The 21,085-nt window shown below is 44.2% G+C and overlaps 1 protein-coding gene across 1 annotated transcript in view; it reads left to right on the top strand.

Moving 5' to 3' along the window:
- RIPOR3 (RIPOR family member 3) overlaps window positions 1–21,085 on the top strand; it is a 66,766-nt gene that overhangs the window by 20,499 nt on the left and 25,182 nt on the right. The window contains exons 2-11 of the mRNA XM_065414441.1: window positions 4,159–4,287; window positions 8,185–8,331; window positions 11,616–11,694; window positions 12,497–12,520; window positions 12,683–12,736; window positions 14,549–14,698; window positions 16,010–16,073; window positions 16,497–16,540; window positions 17,282–17,407; window positions 20,174–20,319. Of these exons, the coding sequence (XP_065270513.1) occupies window positions 4,187–4,287; window positions 8,185–8,331; window positions 11,616–11,694; window positions 12,497–12,520; window positions 12,683–12,736; window positions 14,549–14,698; window positions 16,010–16,073; window positions 16,497–16,540; window positions 17,282–17,407; window positions 20,174–20,319 (935 nt within the window). The 5' untranslated portion in view covers window positions 4,159–4,186. The remainder of the gene's footprint in view (window positions 1–4,158; window positions 4,288–8,184; window positions 8,332–11,615; window positions 11,695–12,496; window positions 12,521–12,682; window positions 12,737–14,548; window positions 14,699–16,009; window positions 16,074–16,496; window positions 16,541–17,281; window positions 17,408–20,173; window positions 20,320–21,085) is intronic.

Raw genomic sequence — 21,085 nt, forward strand, 5'->3', positions numbered from 1 at the left:
ATCTGATATGTTGGTACAAATAGGTCAGGAGAGATCTAAGTACTAATATATGTATCCACAAGTTATTGCAGGAAGCAAAACTCAAGTACAATTATTTTCAGACATACACTAAATGGAAGCAAGTGTGTTTAATTAACAGAAATGGGATGTTTTACTATTTTATACAGGCACTAATGCCTTCTCTAGCGATAGTATAATGAGTACAAATAAATTTCTTGGAGTCATTTAAAAAACCATAACTACTAGTTTAAAAGGACAAAACATCAGCAGAAACATTTGCAAGAAGTCAATGAGTCATATTTTCCTCATAAAATTGTTGAAACTGTTGTGTCCAGAAACAAGCAAGTATGTGACTAGGGTCGGAAAAGTTTAGGCATAAACACAAACAGAAATCAGGTTTTTCTTTGCGGGGGATGAGGGTAGTTTGGCTTTAGGAATATCCTAATACTAACAGATTCTGAGTACTGCAGGCAACCTGAGCTGAGTTTTAGTACCTCTTGCTGAGTATAGTTGAATCTTTGGCCCTATAGCCTGGTTATATGAGAACGGTGCAGCACAGTGTTAAAGTGTCTTTGTGGCATTGCAAGTTGTTAAAATTGGGACAAATTAGCTTATTCCCTTACATCAAAAAATACAAAATTTATTTTGAGGGAATTAGAATCTCAATGCAGCAAAATCAGACACTTAACATTTGACTGAGTTAATCTCTGACAGTTTGGGAGATTTGCTTAAGCCCCATCAAAATGTGGATACTTAGACTCTCAGTCCCTGTCCTTTTTCCTCTCAGCCCAACCCTTCTACTGGCCTTAGATGTATTCCCCTAACAATTCCATCACCCGGCAGCCTGCTCCTTACATTCAGTCTGATGTCTGGTATTTTACATGTGCTGGGCCCCAGTCAGCCGCTGTCATCCCATTTTATGCTTTCTGGGACTTCTGGGATTGGGAAAGTACCTCTGAGTCTGACCCCAAGGGTTAACTCCCAAAATTTTGAGATTTGAAGACATTGACCCACCCAGCAGAGATTACCAGGTTAGTAAACTTCTGAGATTGATTTTCAATTAAGTTTTGCTGGCGGTCCTTGTCTGAGTCACTCCTAACCTGAGGGAAGAACTGGTTTGAGATATGGCCAGATGCTTTTTTCCAGGAGCAGTTGTAATGCAGTTCAGCACTTTTATATAGGCACACTGGCTTGCAAAACTCTGTGAGCCTCTCTCTAGAGAACTGTGCTTATAAATCCTCCCTGCTAAAAAAAGATGCTACCACGATATCCTACTTAAGGCCTTGTAGTCAGAGGAGTGAACTGAGCTATGAGTCACCACCAAAACTATGTAAACGTTTTTTGTACCATGAGATGATTTGACTTTATCACAGTTATTTCAAAGTAAATAAAGATACCCCCACCCCCTTAATGTTTTCTCTGAGGTTATTTCAGTTCCCTTTTATTCTGATGAGAAAAGCTTCTGTTTTTGCAAATCCTGCCAGTGAATTTCTTTGAAACATAACCCTAAATGTTGTAACTAAAGGGACATATTCAATCCAGCTGAGAATTGAGCCCACGTGAGTTTAAATAAGTTCAGGGCTGATCATGACAGTCACAAGGCCTGGTTCTCCTCTCATTTATATCCACTTTGCACGAGTGTAACTCCTTGGAGTTCAATAGTGTCACCTGATTTACACCAGTATAAATGAGAAGAGAATCAGGCCCAAGGTTTTTTGAAGAGTAGTTTAGTTACAGCATCAAGTGTGATTTTGGGATCTGTAAGTTTCACACTTCCTAGCCCTTTGAACTTGGGGCTCAGACTTGCAAGTCCTTCCTGCATGGGGCCTCTCACAATCTTCCAACCCCCACAAGCCTCCCTCCTTTTGTCTGTGGTGTATTACCCCCTCCCTCAAAGTCTGCAAATCTCCCTTTAAGAGCTCTTCAATGTCCATTACCAAACCGGCTTGAGGAGTAAATAAAATAAGGCAAGGTTCTCCTCCATACTCCTCCACCCCACTGTCAGACTCCCAACCCCAAGGAGCGGAAGACTGGACCCAGGACTCCAGTCCAGCTTTCATGGGGTATGCAGGCAATAACCACAAAGCCATTCCTTTTGTTTCTTCCTCTAATGACTTGTTAGGCAATGACATTTTTCAGTAAGTTGCATGTTTATTTCAGCCCAATGATCACGATAATGGGGTGATTGTTCAAAGAGTTATGAGCTTCTGAAAACTGCAGGCAAGAATGAAAGCTGTAATGCAACCTTAAACACAGTGATGGCCACCAGATGCCCACTCACAGCCAAAGAAACTAAAAGCCCCGTGCTGTCTGATTAAAATGTGATTGGGGCACACCTAACAGGGCCACATGGGAGGGTTTCCATTGACTTCACTAGGAGTTGCATCAGACCCTTTGAGATCTTGTGGAGCTAAATGTACTAAGAGAAAAGAGACTTTTTGAAAGTGCCCAGGCCCTTTTGTCTTGAGTGGCTGTTGCAAAGTAGATGCTGTTTGGCCCCACTGCCTGACTTTTGGATCTTGTTCTAACACCTTTCAACTGCTTTCCATTGGCTTACTCGTGAACTCCCCAAAGCCTGGACAAGCCAGTGAAACATGCAGAGACCTAGAAGTCGTAGAACTCAAGTAGAGGCAACAATTAGCTGAAAAGCTGCAGGTAAAATGGTCACTTCTCATTCAGGTTCAAATGATCAGATGGAAAAAATATACATGGGCATCGTTATGTGAACTATTTATATAGTTACTATTGCTGCAGATACTAATACTTAGAGGCCTTATACTGGGAAGGCCCTTAACTTAGCCTAGAATTCAGGAGACACGTTCAAAATCTCTCATTCCTCCTGGGAAGCGCAAGTGCTTTACATAGGAGGATAAGTGTCATCCTCCTCATCCATTGGGAAATGGAGGTACAGGGAGGTTGGGTACCATGCCTGCATTTGCACAGCAAGTCACTGGGTAGAGCCAAGAATAGAACCCTGCTCTCTGGACTCCAAGACTGCTGTGCTATTAATTGAAGCCATGCTACTGAGGCGAGAGCCAGAGCAGAGGCACACTAAGCTCCAGGGATCTTGGCTCTGGAACTCATTCCACAGTGCAAGGCACATACCTCTCCCCCATGGAGTAATTTGGTCACAATTCCATGAGGCGTTCTCCTCTCCCGCGAATATTTCTGCAGAAGGGGATGCTCTGGCTCTCACATTTTACTCAAGCAAAAATTCCCCACTGACCTCAATGGGAGTTTTGCCCGAGTAAGGAGAGAGTAAGAACGGAGAGAAGATGTCAGGGTTTGGCCCTCTTCATGGCCCCATTAAAAAAAGAAAGCAAAGCTGCTAGCTATGGTGTTTACATTACACCAGCCTGTGGGGGGCGGGAGGGGAATTCTTCTGTATATTAACTGCCTAGAATGATTTTCTACAGCTGTTTTGTGGATGTGTCTGTTACTTGTATTACAGTATGAATTCTATACATATACAGTGGAGAACATAATTCTCCAGGAAACAAAAGAGTATAACTGATGGGAAACAGAAGTGAGGGATCCCAGGGAAATTAAACTCACCAGAAGGGGAGAATGAGCCTGAGTTTTACTGATGGAAGACGAGGTTCTGCCATGGGCTCAAGCACCACAAACGAGGGCTCCGATCCTGCCATTAGATCCACATGTGTGTGTGTGTGTGTGCGCACGCTTCATCCATGTGGTGCCCCATTGACTTCCGTGGGGCTCTGTTTTCATGTCCCTGATTGCAGGGCTGGGGCCCAAGTACTGTTCTGGTATCCCAGACTGATTTGGGAGTACATGGGTTGCATCAACCTCCTTCTTCGACAGTAGGGCTGTTGCAAATTGTAGGAAGTACTGCATGAGATATTGGGAGCCCTCCAGCCCCACTGGCTTCTGCAGCAGTTGAGGGTGCTTGGCCTCTTATAGGATGAGGTCTAGAGTTTGCTAAAAAGATCAGCAAATACCTGAAGGCGTGAGTGTGACACCGTTGTTTATTAATTATATTGTGTGACAGAGAAAATGTGTTCAGCAGACAAATCTTTTCTTCTAGCAACTCTAGTGCCTGCTGTATTGCTCAGTGGTTTCTCCTCCCTGCAGTCCAGCACTGGCTCAACCTGAACTGCCAAGCAGGTTTAGACTCATCTGTTTTTCTGTTTATTTCAGGAGGCCACAGACTTCCTGACCAGTTATCATGTCAGTGAAATTGACATTTGTCTCTCCCAGCGATGGGGGTGGAATCAGCAGGAGCTGTTCCTTTGCTGGATTCAGCACGGTGCAAAGCAGAAAGTTAGCGTAAGTAGAATAAAAAGTGAAAACAAATACATGCACCCTGAGCAGTCAGATATTAGACACAGGTCAACACTTCTTGCCAACCTCAATCCTCCCTTCATAAGGTGTGCCTTACTTTTTTTGTCCTAAATGGAGGAGTCTGTTGTTGTGCACAGTTAAACAGCTACTTCACCATGCTCTAGAGATGGCTGCACTTCAGTGGTGATTGAAGCAACCTTTGCTTATTGTTTGCATATCAGTTTTAGGCTGCAAACTGCTTTGGGATGAAAGATGTGTCTAAAGTACTATTTATCGTTATCATTGTCACCCAATGTTTCTGCAGAGTCAAAAGCAGGTCAGACTGTATGGATCATTCTTCCATCTGGCAGGAAGAGCACAGCTGAGTTCCCCTAAAATGGGTCTGGCATGTTGAGGGCAAAATTGTACTTACCAAGAAATACCTGCAAAATCTATTTTGCGAACTTGCTGCTAGATACTGATTTAAAGGACATGCATGGGAATTAAAAGGGAGCTGCTCACATCTCACAAAGAAGCAGGGTTGTGACAGATCCATGTTTGGATGGGATCCCAAAGAGAACACTGAATGCTGCAAGCATTGGTGTTAGAGGGAAGAACCCCCCTATTGAAGCTTTGAGTCTGTACCGAAGCAACAGCCCTCTCCCAGCAGTGTGGTAGTGACTAGCATGCTTGTGCCAATGCCATCTATGAGAGGCGACGTAAAACTTCCTGACTCCTTATAGTCCTTAAAAATCTCATGGCACTTTTCAGTAGAACAGGGGTGTTAGCTCTAGGTCCTGGTTAAAATCTAACTGAGGTAATTACATTCAGTGCACCTAAATTCCTCCTGCAGTTATTTATATTAAATGGCATCTAGAGGCCCCAGATGAGATCAGGATGCCATTATAATAGGGACAGAGTAGGTCTCTTGCAGCTGAAATAGACAAGACAGACAAAGGGTGTGCAGAGGCACAGAGAAGATCAAGGGAACTGCCCAATGTCACACAGCAGTTCAGTGGCACAACTGGCACTAGAACCCAGTTCTCTCAGTCCCAGGACCCTATCAGCAGCGTGGCCCAGTAATCTTCCTTACTGCTTGTTCTAAATTATTGGGTAACATTGCTAGGTAGCGTTAAATAGCTGCCACTTCCACCCAAGAGTGGCTTGTGTTCCTGTGCTGACTTAAGCGATTCCTATATAATCTGTGAAATGTTTTTAGGATAATAATGCTATATAAATGGAAGATTTCTGGCTGTCAACATATGCCAGAAAAATACCAAAGGGAACTGATTTGAATCATATAGAAGTGCTGAAAAAAATGTCACTAAAAGTATTCCACTTCTTAAAGCAATTCTTGAGTAACTGCTTGTATCTCAGTAAAGCACCTGGCACTTCTTATACAGTTCTTTGTATTTTCAAAGCACTGAATAAACTAATTAACCTTGTCACCAAACACACCATTTATAAAATTGTGAGTTGAAATGAGAACCTGACACAGGTTGGTAACCTAATCTGGAAGTCTTTGCACATGAATTCATGAAATTCATTATGGAACCTGAATAATAATAGTCCTACCATAAGTCAGATGTCTAAAGTCACACTGATAACTAAACTGTCGAGAAAAACACAGACAGTAAATTACATAAACGGATTTGAGCTTGACATACATAGTGGGAGTTCTTACAGGGAAGGAGTCTAGCAGGAAAAGAGTTGAACAGCTGTTTCTATAACCAAATCACCTCCAGCAGGCAAAGAAAGCTCCAAATAAGCAAGTTTAGATTTCCCCTAAGATTACTCTGTTACTTTCAGCTGTAAAGCATTTCTAAACAATCAGCCTTTATGCATTTTTTTCCTATTTGCAAAATCCCATTGCCTCTTAACTCTTTCAATAGAGGAAAGTTTTGCTCAAGGATGAGAATTCAGACAAGTATTTTGAGACCATGCTAAGTGTTAAGAACAAGACATTGCTAGGTGAAACACCAGAGGACTTTCCCCAGCAAAGTGAACCTATTTACTCATTGCCTTTCCCTTCACAAGCTCTCTCACTAGCACTTTAGAATGACACAGTAGGCAATCACAGACAAACTCCCTTCTGAGCATACACTGACCATATGTTGCATTTCTACAGCAGCTTCCATCTGAAGCTCTCAAAATGCTTTAGGCACATTAATTTACTTACCTTCCCAACACCCTGCAAGGGAGATAAATATTGTTATTCCCAACTGTAAAATGGGGAAATTAAGACACAGAAAGCCCAGCTCCTTGTAAGTATTTAGGCACATAACTGAAGGACCTACCCAAGGGTCATAGGCTAAGCCTGTGACACAGCTAGAACCAATCTCCAGACCATCCTTCCTCACACCTTGAGTTTCATGCACCTTCTTTATGGTGGCCCATTGCATAATTCATGGGCCATCTCTAGAATTCAGATTTTTGTCATTTCCCCAGGTGTGTCCAATCCAGGATTTACTCAGCACTCAAAAGCTGAGGGAGCCTCAACTCAACCCAACCCAACCCAACCACACAATCTGAATAGATGTCAGGAGTGGGGAATTTCCCTAGATTAACTTTGTCAAATAAAGGCTTGGTTTAAAGGAAGGAGTTAAAAGCAAATAGAAGGGGGAATTAATCAAACCAGCTACAAATAATCAGGGTTTATGAAGTTATAAAGAGGGAGGTAAACCAGCCAGGAATCTATCAACAGGAGACAAGTGTGTCAGCAGTGATTTCAAAGCCTATTCTGGGCTCGGCTTACCCATCACAGGTATATGACTAAAGACTACAGGTGCTATTGTTCTTCATATTTGCGCAGCAGGCCCATTATGTAATGACATTTTACAGGATTTCTGAGCTAAGTGGGATTTGATTTTGATTTTTAATTGCTTTAAAAAGATGTAATGTGTCTGTCATAGAAAGGCAGCTTGGGTTAGGAAAAAAAACCCACCTTGATTTAAAAACAACAACAACAACAACAAAAAAACCCTAGTTTATAATCTGGGCCTGGTAGACTTTTGGCATGTTTTGAAACTTTCAGACAAAAAATATAAATGAGTGAATATTGAAACAGGTGTTGAGAGCAGCTAAGCAGTAGCTATTTCTGAAGTCCTTTTATAACATATCTTTGCTAGACTGCCTAATAGCACAGAACTGGTCTGTTAATGTACTTTTAATCGTGTATATGATCCCTTTAGTTGATGAGAGTGGACCATTTGTCAGGGGATTAGTGAAACTTGGAGAACAGCAGTGCCCAAGATCTAATCCTGACTCTGACCCCAACTTCTTTCCTGACCTTGAGTAACCCACAAACACTCTGCCTCAGTTTCTCCATTTTACAGACGGGGATAACAACAGTTGGGTCCCAGTTCTACAAACCTACCCTGTATGAATGTGTTTACAGGATCAGGGCATAAGCTATCTTGTGAGCAGATCACAAGGATTAATTACTGAGTGTTTGAACTGCAGTCTGTGAATCGGTAGTACATAAAATCTATTTCTGGTTCCCCCAAATAATGGGGAATTGTGTGTGTAATATAAATTAACAACCGAAGAGACATACTTGACTCCTAGTGGTCTCCCTTGAAGCCAGGAAATTCTAAGTTAACGCTCGTAACCTAATCTTCTCTATCTTCCTTTGGCCTCTCATCCCACTGAGCGGTAGCCATTTCTTGGCTTTGATGGGTTAAAGACAAACCCTGAACCACTCTCTGTTATGGATCTAATACAGGTCCTGATCCTGCTTCCCTTACTCACTTAAGTAGTCCCACTGTTTTCAATGAGACTGCTCCTTTGAGTAAAGGTTTGCAGGAGCAGCTCTGTAACTAGCATTGTAGTAGCTATATGTGTGAGACTTTCTTCCAGCTCTGAGGTGGTGCTGATTTTTTTTTTTCCCCCCCTTCCCTACAGAAAGTCTCTCAGCAGGAATTCAGTGAGGTCTAAAATGTCTGTGAAATCCTCCAAAATGTATCCCTCCCTGCAGAGAGGGGCTGTCATCTGGGATCCAAAACCACAGCAGGTGAAGAAAATTTTTGAAGCTTTGAAGAAAGGACTTAAGTAAGGACTTTTCAAGTATTAATTTGTTGGAATTTGACTTCTTTAGTGTCTTTGTTACTGCCAAAACTTTGTTCCTTATACTCTAGCTCTGGGGTAGGCAACCTATGGCACGTGTGCCAAAGGCGGCACGAGAGCTGATTTTCAGTGGCACTCACACTGCCCGGGTCATGGCCACTGGTCCAGGGGGCTCTGCATTTTAATTTAATTTAAAATGAAGCTTCTTAAACATTTTAAAAACCTTATTTACTTTACATACAACAATAGTTTAGTTATATATTATAGACTTATAGAAAGAGACCTTCTAAAAATGTTCAAATGTATTACTGGCATGCAAAACCTTAAATTAGAGTGAATAAATGAAGACTCGGCACATCACTTCTGAAAGGTTGCCAACCCCTGCTCTAGCTTAATGGTCCAATACAGCAACCCTTGTAATCAATGGCAAAGCTCCTATTGTCTTCATTAGATACAGAATTGGGCCCTTAGTAAACACACTACCTAGTGGCAAACACATTTATTTGGGACCAAATCCTCCCTCATGCCAAGGATTTTATCCTGCTTCTATTAATGGTAATAGTTAAACTCTGTGATATCCATGGGTCTAGCATGGAGCTCTAGGAACTTCATTAGGTACCTAGCCATCACTGAGTAGACAAAGAGTAAATGGAATCATCTTAACCTTTGTGTGGCTTTATAATTCCTCTCAGTGCTTCTAATCTGTGGGAACCATGCTGGCATGCAGCTCCTTCAAATACAACATTGGCATCTCCAGGATTTTAATACCATGGGATTTTAAGCTAAGAACATAATGAAAAAAAGTACTGAAATTATTTACCATAAATGTAAACACCTCAACTACTTAATCGTGTCTCACATAGTTAAAACACACTTGGTTTCCCTCAAGGACTGTAATGTCTTAGACTTTTAAAAAGTTACACCAGTGTCTAGTTAATGGAATTAAATTAACAATAAAAATTCTAAACCTAAAAAAAAATTGATTCGACTCCAATATTTTATTAGGGCTTGGGGACACTAAACTGTCAGATGGATTAGAGTTATGGTCCCAATTCTGTGAAGAACATCACACAGTCCGACTCCTGAGCAAGCTCCTTGCAGAACTGAGTAACTAATTAAAGCTGTCTGCAGAAAACAGCTGCATCTAATAATTTAAAGGCCAAATTTTAAGCAGATGCAAACTAAATCCATTTGTTCTTGCTGGAATGTTTTTTGTTTTTAGATAGTAACAGCAACTAGCCCTTAAGTCTAATGACCCTTCTGGGTGCCTCCCCACCAACTGAGCATCTTAAAATGCTGCAAAAACCTAAAATGACTTTAATAAAAAAAACAACAACCTCTGACTACCACTGCATTGAGCTGTTATCAGCAAGTGTGGAGAGCAGAAAATTGAATGCTGGAGTTAGGGCTGGCTCTAGGCACCAGCAAAACAAGCTGGTGCTTGGGGCGACACATTTTTAGGGGCGGCATGGCCGGCGCCAGAATGCCGCCCCTAAAAATGTGCCCCTGCCGCCCTAGCTCACCTCCGCTGCTGCTGCTCACGCGCCGCTTCTCCTCCTCCCTCCTAGGCTTGAGAGCCTAGGGGGGAGGAGGCAGGGCTGGGGATTTGGGGAAGGGGCGGAGTTGAGGCGGGGCCGGGGGTGGGGTAATTAAAAAACGTGGGGCGGCCAAAATTGTTTTTGCTTTGGGCGGCAAAAATCCTAGAGCCGGCCCTGGCTGGAGTCACTTTTTGTGTATTAACAGAAATGTGTTCATAATAGTAAGACAATAAAATACACCAACAGAGTAATTTTGGAAAAGTGCAGGCTGCTTAATATAAACACATCAAGCTGTTCAGGTTCTGTGTCTTGTAAAGCAGCATTTTCCAGAAGGTGATTGTCTACAGCTCTTTAAATACAAAAGGGGAAAATAGACTTACTCAAGTCTGTTCTGAATTAAAATGAAGTTGGAAGAGGATCAGCTTAGGAGGAGTTTTGTCTTCTGGGAGCTGCCATGGGGCTCATTGAAGCCAATAACTGCTGAGTACTCAACACTTTGCAGGGTAAGGCCCCTGCTTTTTAATTGGGGTGGAAAAGTAACGGTAGTATCAGGAAGTAGCCAATGGCTGCTCTAGGGGACAGTAAAGGTAGCATTCAGCCCCCAGCTGCTCAGATAAACAAAGGGAATGTTTAAGAGGTGCTGACTGATGAGTGCTGACTGCTCCATTTAACTTTGGCTGGAGCTGCAGATGCTCAGCACCGCTGAAAATCAAGCCCAGAGGACTGAAGTGTTCAGTGTTTCAACCCTTTGGCCTTGTGAGCTACAGCTGGCTAATGAGCTGCTCAGGTCTCAGTCAGCTCTGCAGCTCCTCCCTCCCCAAATGGCAGCTTCTGCTCCAGCCGCAAGGGTAACAAGGAGCACGGAGCTCCAGAACGCCACCTTCCCTACCCCAGTGCTCCTCTGGGAAGCTAAGCAGGAAGCCAGCAGCATGGCCCAAAGCCACCTTCCCCATCTGAGGAGACAAAGAGGCTGGGAGACACCCTCCCTCTCCCACTTCTTGTTTCCCCACTGTGGGTGGCCAAGCAAAGGGGAGGTGGCAGGAGAGAGTGAGACATGGGAGCAGGCCCAGGCATGAGGGCTCCTCTGAAGGGATTGTGGCTCATGCAGGTAAAGGGTTGTCCTGAGGGGAAGAAGGTCGATGCAGGGAGGCTCCTGCTGGGCAGGCAGGGGCACATAGACGTACAGCGTGGGTGTAAGGAGATGTACTATTTTGTTTCCTATGTACAGCACTTTTCAGCATTAGGAGCCTCCTGGGCCCCTGTTCCTCCTTTGAATGCCTCAGGGCAGCCTGTCCCAAGATGGCGGCTGTCGCAGTGAGTTGCATGCTGTGCCCGCTCACTTGCACTTTTGCTGTTTCTTGTTTCTCTTAGTCTAAAACAAATCCCTCAGAACGAGGCTCTGGCTGTGTTCTCGGTGTGGGGGAAACAGAACATGAAGCTCTTGGAGCTGGGAGGGCACGTGAAGGGATGAGAGGTAGCAAGAAGGAGGGCAGCAGCTTCTAACCCACATGAAGCCCATCTTCTTTTCCAGCTGCCATGGCTCCCCTTCCCATTTCCAGCTGTTCCTTCAGCTGCACCAGCTCAGCCCTTCCCAACCTCTGGCTACTTTTGAGGTGGGGGCGCAGAGAATCTCCCTTCCCTCCCTCCACCTGGCCCTCTTAAATCTGTTCCTGGGAGTATCCTACTGCACATGCTAGAAGAAAATATCACTTTGTGTTTTTATCTCTCCAGTGAATACCTGCAAGTGCATCAGGCTGAGTTGGATTATCTGTCTGCTCGACACAAAGATACAAAAAGGAACTCCAGACTGGTAAGATGCTTCTCAGTATTAATCGCTTAGATGGTTTAAAGAGAGCAGAGTTTTAAAAACAACCACCGTCTCTTGCCTTTGGGACTCAAAGGGGCTTTCCATTTGTTAATGCTGAAAGTGAGAGGCTAGTATTCTACCTATTTGCTAAATTCACCAAGTAAGTCAAGGCTAGATGTGGGGAAAGAACCCAGGAGTCCTAACTCTCAGTATCCTGCTGTGTTCCCTGGATTGCATTCCTTCCCTTTTGGGACGGTAGCTAACTGCTGATTATTATCTGGCAAGTAATATACGTGCCTGGCTGTGTCTAGAAACTGAGGAGAAAAAAAGATTAGGCAAAACTGGTGAAACATTGATTAATAGGTCCTAGCAACTCTGATTCTGCTACAGACAAAAATCCCAACAAAACCTTTTGCTATTTGTAGTGCTAAGCTGTACAAAGCACTTCAGACTCCGAATTGGGACTGTCCTTGGGAACACAAAGTAACCTTCCAAGGCTGGATAAAGGATTCAAAAACCTCCCATCCACCTCGACCAATTTTCAAATCCTTACTGATTCTGAAAAATCATACTTGAGGTGCCTCAGTTTGGGCACCCAAAAATCAAGACACTGAAACTAAGAGGGTACTTTTGAAAATGTTGGCCTTGCTGTCTGCCCACTGTATTGCACAATGCTGCTTACAACGTTGTAACTCTCTAAACAAAGACTCGGTGCAGCGTGGGCAGTTGTTCTGGCAGCAGATGTGGAAATGTCTTTAATATGTGCAAATGAATTCACAGGCAACTTGTCATATTTGTCTTTCAGGCTTTCTATTATGATCTGGATAAGGTAAGTACTCATTCTTTTGGAGGGGTAGGGACAGGACAGGTCACAGAAAGCAATGAACAGTGAAGTGCAAGTACAGATACTATATGCTCATTGAATAATTTAATGCCATATTATGTGAATGTTTGCTTAAATAGCTTTTAATCCTTCTTTCCCTTTCTAAAGCAAATTCGCTCTGTTGAAAGGTATATCAGAAAACTGGAATTTCATATAAGCAAGGTAAGGGGAGCTCTATTTATATTCTGTGTATGGGAGATTTACACTGCTATATAAAAATTCTGATTAGAAAATACTTTCATGATAGCTTGTTTGTGGGGAAGTAACATTGGGACTTCTGAAAGATGTAACTGCTTCCATTAGAAAAGGAGAGGGTGTGTGTAGGTGTTTTTTTTTTTTTTTTTTTTTTTTTTTTTTTTTTTTTTGAATGGCTCTATTCAGATTGAATCCTGGGCATAGCCCAGCCTCAGCCTGCAGAACCAGTTTCTATATCCTACCAGCTTACTCAGAAGATAGGTGCTGTTGGGAGGAGTTGCAGAGGGTGGTTATTTTTGTTTTGGTTTTTTTTGCTTCCTGGAAGCCTAGGTGGTGGCACTTAATGGATTCTACCAATCTCCTGTCTGATTTGAAGGGCTCAAAAATATCTCTTGCATACATGGAGCTGTGTGTGTTTTCAACCCAGAATTCAGTGACTGCCCCCTATTTCCTTAGCCCACCCCCGAATTAAACCATGTCTCCTTTCACCCTCCACGCCTCATGGCTTAGTAACAGTAGAATGAACCTGCTTTCTGGATATGCCTGGTTTAGAGTCATGCCCTCACTAAACACACACTTGAGAGCCATGATGTACCCTTACACACCCATCCATTTAGGGCCGTTTTACCATGACTTGGATGTAGGTAAGGGATTGGTTAGCCTGAGTAAGCAGAAGCCTTTCTCTGGGCTAGCACTGAAGCATCCGTGCCATAGGTCTCCCTATATAGTCACTTTGAGATTAAACAAATAGAGCAGCCCCATCGTTCTCCATCTCAACATGCTCCTGTTGACTCTGTGAGTTGCCTCCTCAGTGTAGACTTGGAGATGGGAAGGGTGGCCCAGTGGTTAGGGCACTAGTCTAGGACCTAGGAGACTGAGGTTTAATTCCCTGTTCTGCCACTAACTTCTTGTGTGACCGTAAGCAAGTTACTTAGCCTTGCTGTACCTCAGTTTACCATTGGTAAAATGGAGATAATAGCACTGCCCTGCCTCATAGGTATGTTGTGAGGAGAAGTGCATTAAAGATTTCAGGGCCCTCAGATACAAGGCTCCCATTACCACACTAAGTACCTTGGAGAGCTGGATAGAATTCTAGGGCTACTTATTCTGTGTCTTGTATCTGTGGTGGTGGTTTCCAAAGCCTGGTGCCCTACCTCTTTTGAAGTAGTGCTGGGAGAAACATGGCTCTCTGCTCGGATTGTGGAGTCCGTGGTAGACAAAACAAAGTGAGGTAGGGAAGCCTGTGTAGCCAAAACAGCAGAAAAACAATACCCCCCAAGAAACTATTTACCCATAACTTAGAAATGATCAACTGAAGGTTATCTGCGGAACAACTAATTAGAGGCTTTCAGGCTCTGGGGTGGGTTAGTAGTTTTTGTTGGTGCTGGCTGGAAATGAACTTTTATTTAAGTGTTTGGCCTTAAACCTGGGACAGACTGTTAACAGTGACATGTTTCAAGGTTATGTAGGACCCTCTCATTAGCATGCTTTTCTTGTACTTTACAAAACCTCAAAAAATCTTTAACTGGTGGGATTAATCCTTTACCCACTCTTCCCTCCATCTGAAATCTTGGAGCCACTTTGTTGAAAAGGCTTCTTATGAGAGTAGGGGGTACGAGTCAGTGCTAGAACGATGAGAACTGCTCTCTTACAAGGGGAAACGTCAAACAAAAATTCCTCGTGTTAATGTTACTTCCTTCAACTCACTAAAATTGGAAACCGACCCCAGAGTGGTGTAAAACAGAGTCCTTTTTTTTCCTCTTTTTTTCCCTATTAAAGGTAGAAGAACTATATGAAACTTACTGCATCCAGTGCAGGCTGCGAGATGGGGCCTCTAATATGAAACATGCCTTCTCCTTGACTCCCTCCACCAAAGCCTCCAGAGAGAGCCTGGTAGAACTTTATAAGAACCTCCAAGAATGCACAGAGGTAGGAGAACTCCTCAAGCATCTGACAAATAACTGACTCTTCTGTCTAAAGTCAAAGCAGTGGATACTGTACCAAGACATGCTGTTCTGAACTGTTGGCTCTCTGGTGGCCTGGGCTTAGAACGTAACATGTAAAATTAGATGAAAATGCATAACATCAGCTACAACTCACAGCTTCCTCTATAAAAGTATTTTGCTGTCTAACTTCCCCCTTAATATGCAGTGAAATGCACAGGGTAATGCGGTTTGTTTGCTTGTAACCAAATGTGTTCATGAAGGGTGCATAGAAAGTCCCTTGAATTTGATCTGTAACATTAGGACTGAATCTAGCTTTCATAGGAAGTTATTTGGGGGGTGGGGTGTCATAGATTCATAGACTTTAAGGTCAGAAGGGACCATTATGATCGTCTAGTCCAACGTCCTGCACAATGCAGGCCACAGAATCTCACCCAGTCACTCCTGTAACAAACCCCTATCCTATGTCTGAGCCATTGAAGTCCTCAAATCATGGCTTAAAGACTTTAAGGTGCAGAGAATCCTCCAGCAAGTGACCCGTGCCCCATGCTACAGAGGAAGGCAAAAAAAAAAACCCAGGGCTTCTGCCAATCTGCCCTGGAGGAAAATTCCTTCCCGACCCCAAATATGGCGATCAGCTAAACCCTTTCCATTGACTCCAATGGGAGCCATAGTTAGTAACTTACTGTGTGAGTAAGTCAGGGTAGGTCTACCCTTCAAGCTGGAGGTGTAAATTTCAGCTTGAGGAGACGTACCCACATTAGCTCTGATGGCACTAGCATGCTCAAAATAGCATAGCTGTAACAGCGCAAGCAGTGGGAGGGGCTACCTGTCCAAGTATGTGCCTCGGGTCTTGGACAAGATTGTTGTTTGGCTGGTTAGCCCATCTTTCTACTTGTACTGCTGCTGTGGCTAGGGTCTATCTCTTTTTCAAGTGCACTAGCTCCATCAGAACTAGTGCTAGTATGTCTCCTCAAGCTGGAATTTACACCTCCAGCTCAAAGTGTAGCTCTATCCTAAATGGGGAAGACTGTGTGAAGTGTATTACTTAAACAACCTTGCTCCTCTGCAGAGCTGGGATATAATGTCCCATCCTGAAAGTAGCATTTAAAAAAAAAATCTGCCTCAGTATGCAGAAGTGTTAATGGTGTGTAAAATGTATGTTCTTTTGCAAACCGCTCTAAACTGGTCTGTGATGTGTTTGTCTTCAAGAATGGAGACAAATGGCTGCCACTTTCTCATAGTACCATTTACTCCACTCTTCAGTCAATGTAATTGCTCTGTCTTTCTCTTCCAGGATATGTGTCTGATTGAAGGGGCACTGGAGGTGCACTTGGGAGAATTTCACTTGAAAATGAAAGGTAGCCCTTGTACTATTCTACTGCATTCATCGCTTGAGCCAAAAGCTTTTCAGCTTTGCTGTATAAAGGACTGATCCAAAGCTCATTGAAGTCTGGGAGCTGGGCTTTGGATCAGGACCTAAACTGACTCTTAATGAACCTCATTTTTCCGCCCCCCATTGATGCGAAACAAATTTGTCCCTGCTCTGCAGCATTCTTTTATATGTGAGTGTTGAAGCAGGACTTTCCTCTTCCCCACCCCTATGCAAAGTTTGCAATATTAAATAAGACAAATGCTAACAACTCCTCCACATGAATTTTGCTGTAAGGGGACATTAATCAGAGTGTCACCTGGGTGTTTAATGCAAGCTGAGATTTGTTAATAGATATTTTGAAACTCTCTCAAACTACAAACATTAGAAGGGGTTTTCCTTCTCGTTTCAGGGTTGGTGGGCTACGCACGTCTCTGCCCAGGGGACCAGTATGAGGTGCAGTACACAGCAATCCATTTTCTCTTACAACTTTCAATTATGGGCTTGCACCTGGTGTCTGCAGGTGGGGAGTGTGGGGATGTGTAGGCTGAGCAGGAGAGAGAATGCAGGGAAACCAGAAGCTATATGGGTGCTGCATAGCTACCAAGTTATTCCTGCCTCAGCATGAAGCTGAAGGACTTGGCTAAGTGCCTTGATAGAGGGCAGTGTCCAGGTACCTGGGAGACATAAGTCTTCCAGAAGAGCTCCTTTGGGGACTTGGAGTCTAAAACCACCCTGAAAGAGGGTAGTAGCAATACTGCTGCCTATCCATAGGGTAGATCCCAATTGGAACAACTGCCCTGAAGGGCACAGGACTGCATAACTGTGTGTACAAAGCCTATGGCTTTCATCCCAGTAGTTTCAATTCTAACACACTTTTTTTCTTCCTGCCCCTAACAAAACTCCAAATCACTTTAAAATCTGTCCTGCTCTGATGCAGGACATTACACGACAGTAACTCACTCTCTCTGCATTACAACAACACGTACGCTTTGGTATCTGACTTAGCCGCCCAAGTTCTTCCCGGACAGGTGGGGCACAGAACTACTTGGCAACTCCACCCCTGCTTCTTAAAAAGTGTAGCAATCAAAGGAACAAGCCCGAGCTCTGCAGTGTGGGGAGGGAGGGATGGTGCAGTTCCATACGCTATTTTGGGATTTGCTGATTCTAGACGCCTCTTCCCTATGTGGCTTCTAGGTGTTTGTGCGATTGGGACGCCAGAAGTGGAAGCTGAAGGGCAAGATTGAGACGGATGACAGCCAAACATGGGATGAGGAAGAGAAGGTTTTTATACCCAACCTCCATGAGAAGTTTGAAATAAAGGTAGTTGTCTGCAGTGGCTGGATTGGAGCCATTGGTTAGCGAGTAGCTTGCCTTCCCACCCGGCTCTCTGCCTAGCACGCTTTTAAAAAAACAATCTGAATTTTCACAGCTCCATAGAAACAGCAATTAATCAATGTTCTGCTTGCTGAGCTGGCCTCTGATCTCTGCTTCTGCTTTCTTTCCCAGGACTCTTTTAATGGCAACTGGGTTAATGCTTCTGCTTTTCCATATATTAGAATGACCCCTTTCTAAGATCTGCATCCAAGATTTGGTGGTGGTTAGGGGTCCATGGCTTGGATGGAGTAATTATATTGCATGCAAGATTTTGGGGATTTTCTTACACACTTTTTGGAGCAGGGTAACTCTATGTATGTATACTTTGGGTGTATATATAAGCCAAACTTGCCCCTTCCTGGGGTTTCCCTGCATGACCTCTTCTGTCTCAGGCCCTAATTTCCTCTGCCCCAGAGATACTCTAAAGCCATGTATATCCTATTGGAGCTAATGAGATCCACCTACCAGTGTGAGTCGGGCATAATTATTCAGTAACTTTGGGCAGGATTCTGCCACTTGGCATTAGAGTGGCTCATTGGAGGACTCCCTGCTATACCATACAGATGCATGGTAGGCACTTTATTCTTTCACTTAGGTAAAAGTTGGATCCTCCTGTTACTATTTACTACTGCTGCTTCCACCTGTTTTACATTACATCCTGACCTGGCAGCTGCTGCTTAGAGCAAACTCCTGTTGTGATCTGGACTCCTCTGAAGGCCAGATCCTGCAGTCATGACTCCCATCAACTTAGATGGGAGCTGAGACTAAAATAGACTGCAGGGTTGGACTGGACCCTTCACTACACGAGTGAAACACATTGTTTTGTAGTGCCAACATAAGGCTTTCAATGCCTGGAAGCCATGCAAAATAGCTATTGCAACGCCCCATCCCTTCTGGCAGCATGTGAGTTACATAGGAAAGAATTCCTGACTTCTAGCCAGTAGAGCTTTTAGAAATGTTCTTAAAATGTTTTTTCCCCGCTGCACAATGAGAATCAGGAGAGAAGCTAATTCAGATGCATGTTTTCTCATAATATTTGCAAAAACATGAATTGCTTTGTATGCCAGTGAAAATGACTCACCTCGAAGTTCAAGAGAGAGGTTATATGACTTGGGTTTCATGCCAGTTTATTAAACCTGACTGACTCTAGTTTCTTTGCTTTCCCTCTCCACACAAGTGTGAATTGGGTGAAATTTTCAAGTGCCAGATTCCCACCTCCAAAAGTGACTTAGGCTCCTAATTACCATTAACTCTCAAATGAGATGTATGTGCTTCTGAAAACTTTACCTGCTAAATCTGTCCCCGATCCTAAATATGACAGACCCCTTGATGCACAAAAGTAGTAATATGCCTTTGTCCAGCTGCATCTTGGTTGTGGGTTTTCCAGCCCCACTTCCTAGGACTGCAGACAGACTTGAGAACTGGGAAGCTGTTTCTCTGCCATTGCTGGACTCAGTTGTGGCTGAAGAAGCTGTGGGTCAGGCTGCAAAGCATGTGTAATGGGCTACAACTGGGATGAGCTACTGACAAATGAAGGGTGTGCTGCTTGTAAACCATGAGAGGAGGGATGCTGAAGACCTGTCGGCTTTGATTCTGAGCTGCAGCTGAGCTCAGCTTGGCCCAAGAGGGAGTGGTAGACAAGGGCTGTGTCCATATTCTGGAGGTAGTTGGGGATTGGAACAGCCTTACATGGGTAGGGAGATGGACTAGAATATTAGGGGTGGCCAACCTGAGCCTGAGAAGGAGCCAGAATTTACCAATGTACATTGCCAAAGATCCACAGTAATATATCAGCAGCCCCCTATCAGCTTCCCTGACCCCGCTCCCAGTGCCTCCCACCCACCGGCAGTCCTGCCGATCAGCACCTCCCCTTCCCTTCCCTCCCCGCACCTCCCGATCAGCTGTTTCGTGGTGTGCAGGAGGGTCTGGGGGGAAGGTGGGAGGAGTGAGGGCACGGCAGGCTGAGGGGCGGGGGCAGGAAGGGGTGGAGTGGGGGTAGGGCATGTGGCAGAGCCAGGGGTTGAGCAGTGGGCACCCCCTGGCACATTGGAAAGTTGGCGCCTTTAGCTCCAGCCCTGGAGTCGGTGCCTATACAAGGAGCTGCATATTAACTTCTGAAGAGCCGCATGTGGCTCTGGGGCCACAGGTTGGCCACCCCTGGACTAGATAATCTAATGGGTCTCTACCCTAGATGATTTTTGGGTCAAATCCAGAGATGGGTGAGGCTTGCTGTAAAATATATATCTTGCAGCAAAATGGGCTCCAGGGTTCCAGGTTGTTTGTCTGATACAGAGTTACTTGAATATACACTAAAACTAGAATTTGCAAGGGCCTAAGTTTAGGCTCCTAAATAAGTGGGATGACTTTCACTTTCAGAAGTGCTAAACACTCCTAGCCCCCATTGGTGTGAATGGGAGCAGCGTATGGCTCAGCATCTATGGAAAATCAGCCCATTACTATTTAGGGGCCTAAACGTAGGCACCCAGGCTTGAAAAACTTGGCCTATGGCCTCAAAGAGCTGATCCTAGGCTGCCATATTCATTGTGCACACAAACTGGCCAGTTCCTCAATATGGGTGGTAGAGAATCTGTGTCTCATGGGCATGAACTGGACTCAGCCATATCCCATGAGTCCAGCCTCTCTAAACTCCTCAACTATCCTTCATGTGTGTCAGGTATCTGGCAAAATGAAAATGGGTTTGTGCCTCTGTAGGTCACAGAGCTGCGGGGACTGACCACGATTCTAGTTGGTGTGGTAACGTGTGACAGCATCGACTTCTTTACAACCAGGCCTCAGGCGATCATTGTGGATATAACTGAGCTAGGCACCATCAAGCTACAGCTGGAGGTCATCTGGAAGTGAGTACAACTCCAAATGCTGAACATGGGAGTGGGGGAGAGGACTGTTAACAGGGCCTTAGTGCTTGTGATGGGTGCCACTTTAACAGCACTCAACACTACAGTCCTCTTTCTGTTCACACAACAGGTGCAGCCTAGGTAGCAGCAGCGCAAGCCTCCCCACAGCATCCCCCGCCAATGTGCCTGAACCCTGATCTGGAGGGACCAATCCCAGGGAGGAGAGGATAGCCCCTCTCTCCATGGCCCTTCAGTTCTTTGCTCTGTGTTGAGGCTGCCAACAATGGAGCCAGCTGCGTCTGGCTTTTATTTAGGTTTCCGCTTTGTCCAGAGTCAGTGTTCAGTTTGTGGCATAGGCACATCTCTGAAATGCAAAGAATGGACTTAAAGAAGATGAAATGAAGCTGAAAACAGCAGCTCTTAGACACCACCATACGAATATGGTTGAGGTTTAGAGAAATCACTACAGTTACAGGGGCCAAGCCCTCCTTTAAAAATGAGGTTTCCTCAAAGGTTTGGCTGCTGTCACACTTGACTTTTTGACATGGTGATCACAGTTGCTTGTGCACAGTTGTGAAACATTATTATGATCCCAGTGTGATTGCTTCTATGGTGCATCGCACACACCCAGCCCCCGAAGAGTTAGGTGTTACCTGTGATTTGATGCATTGTTTTACATTTTAGATTTGTAAAGTTTTTGTAGTAAATTACCACTACTATTAAAGGAAAAATTTCATTTTATGGGTGCTGCATTGAGAGATTTCCTGAA

Source organism: Emys orbicularis, chromosome 12 (assembly GCF_028017835.1).
Source record: "Emys orbicularis isolate rEmyOrb1 chromosome 12, rEmyOrb1.hap1, whole genome shotgun sequence".
NCBI lineage: Eukaryota > Metazoa > Chordata > Testudines > Emydidae > Emys > Emys orbicularis.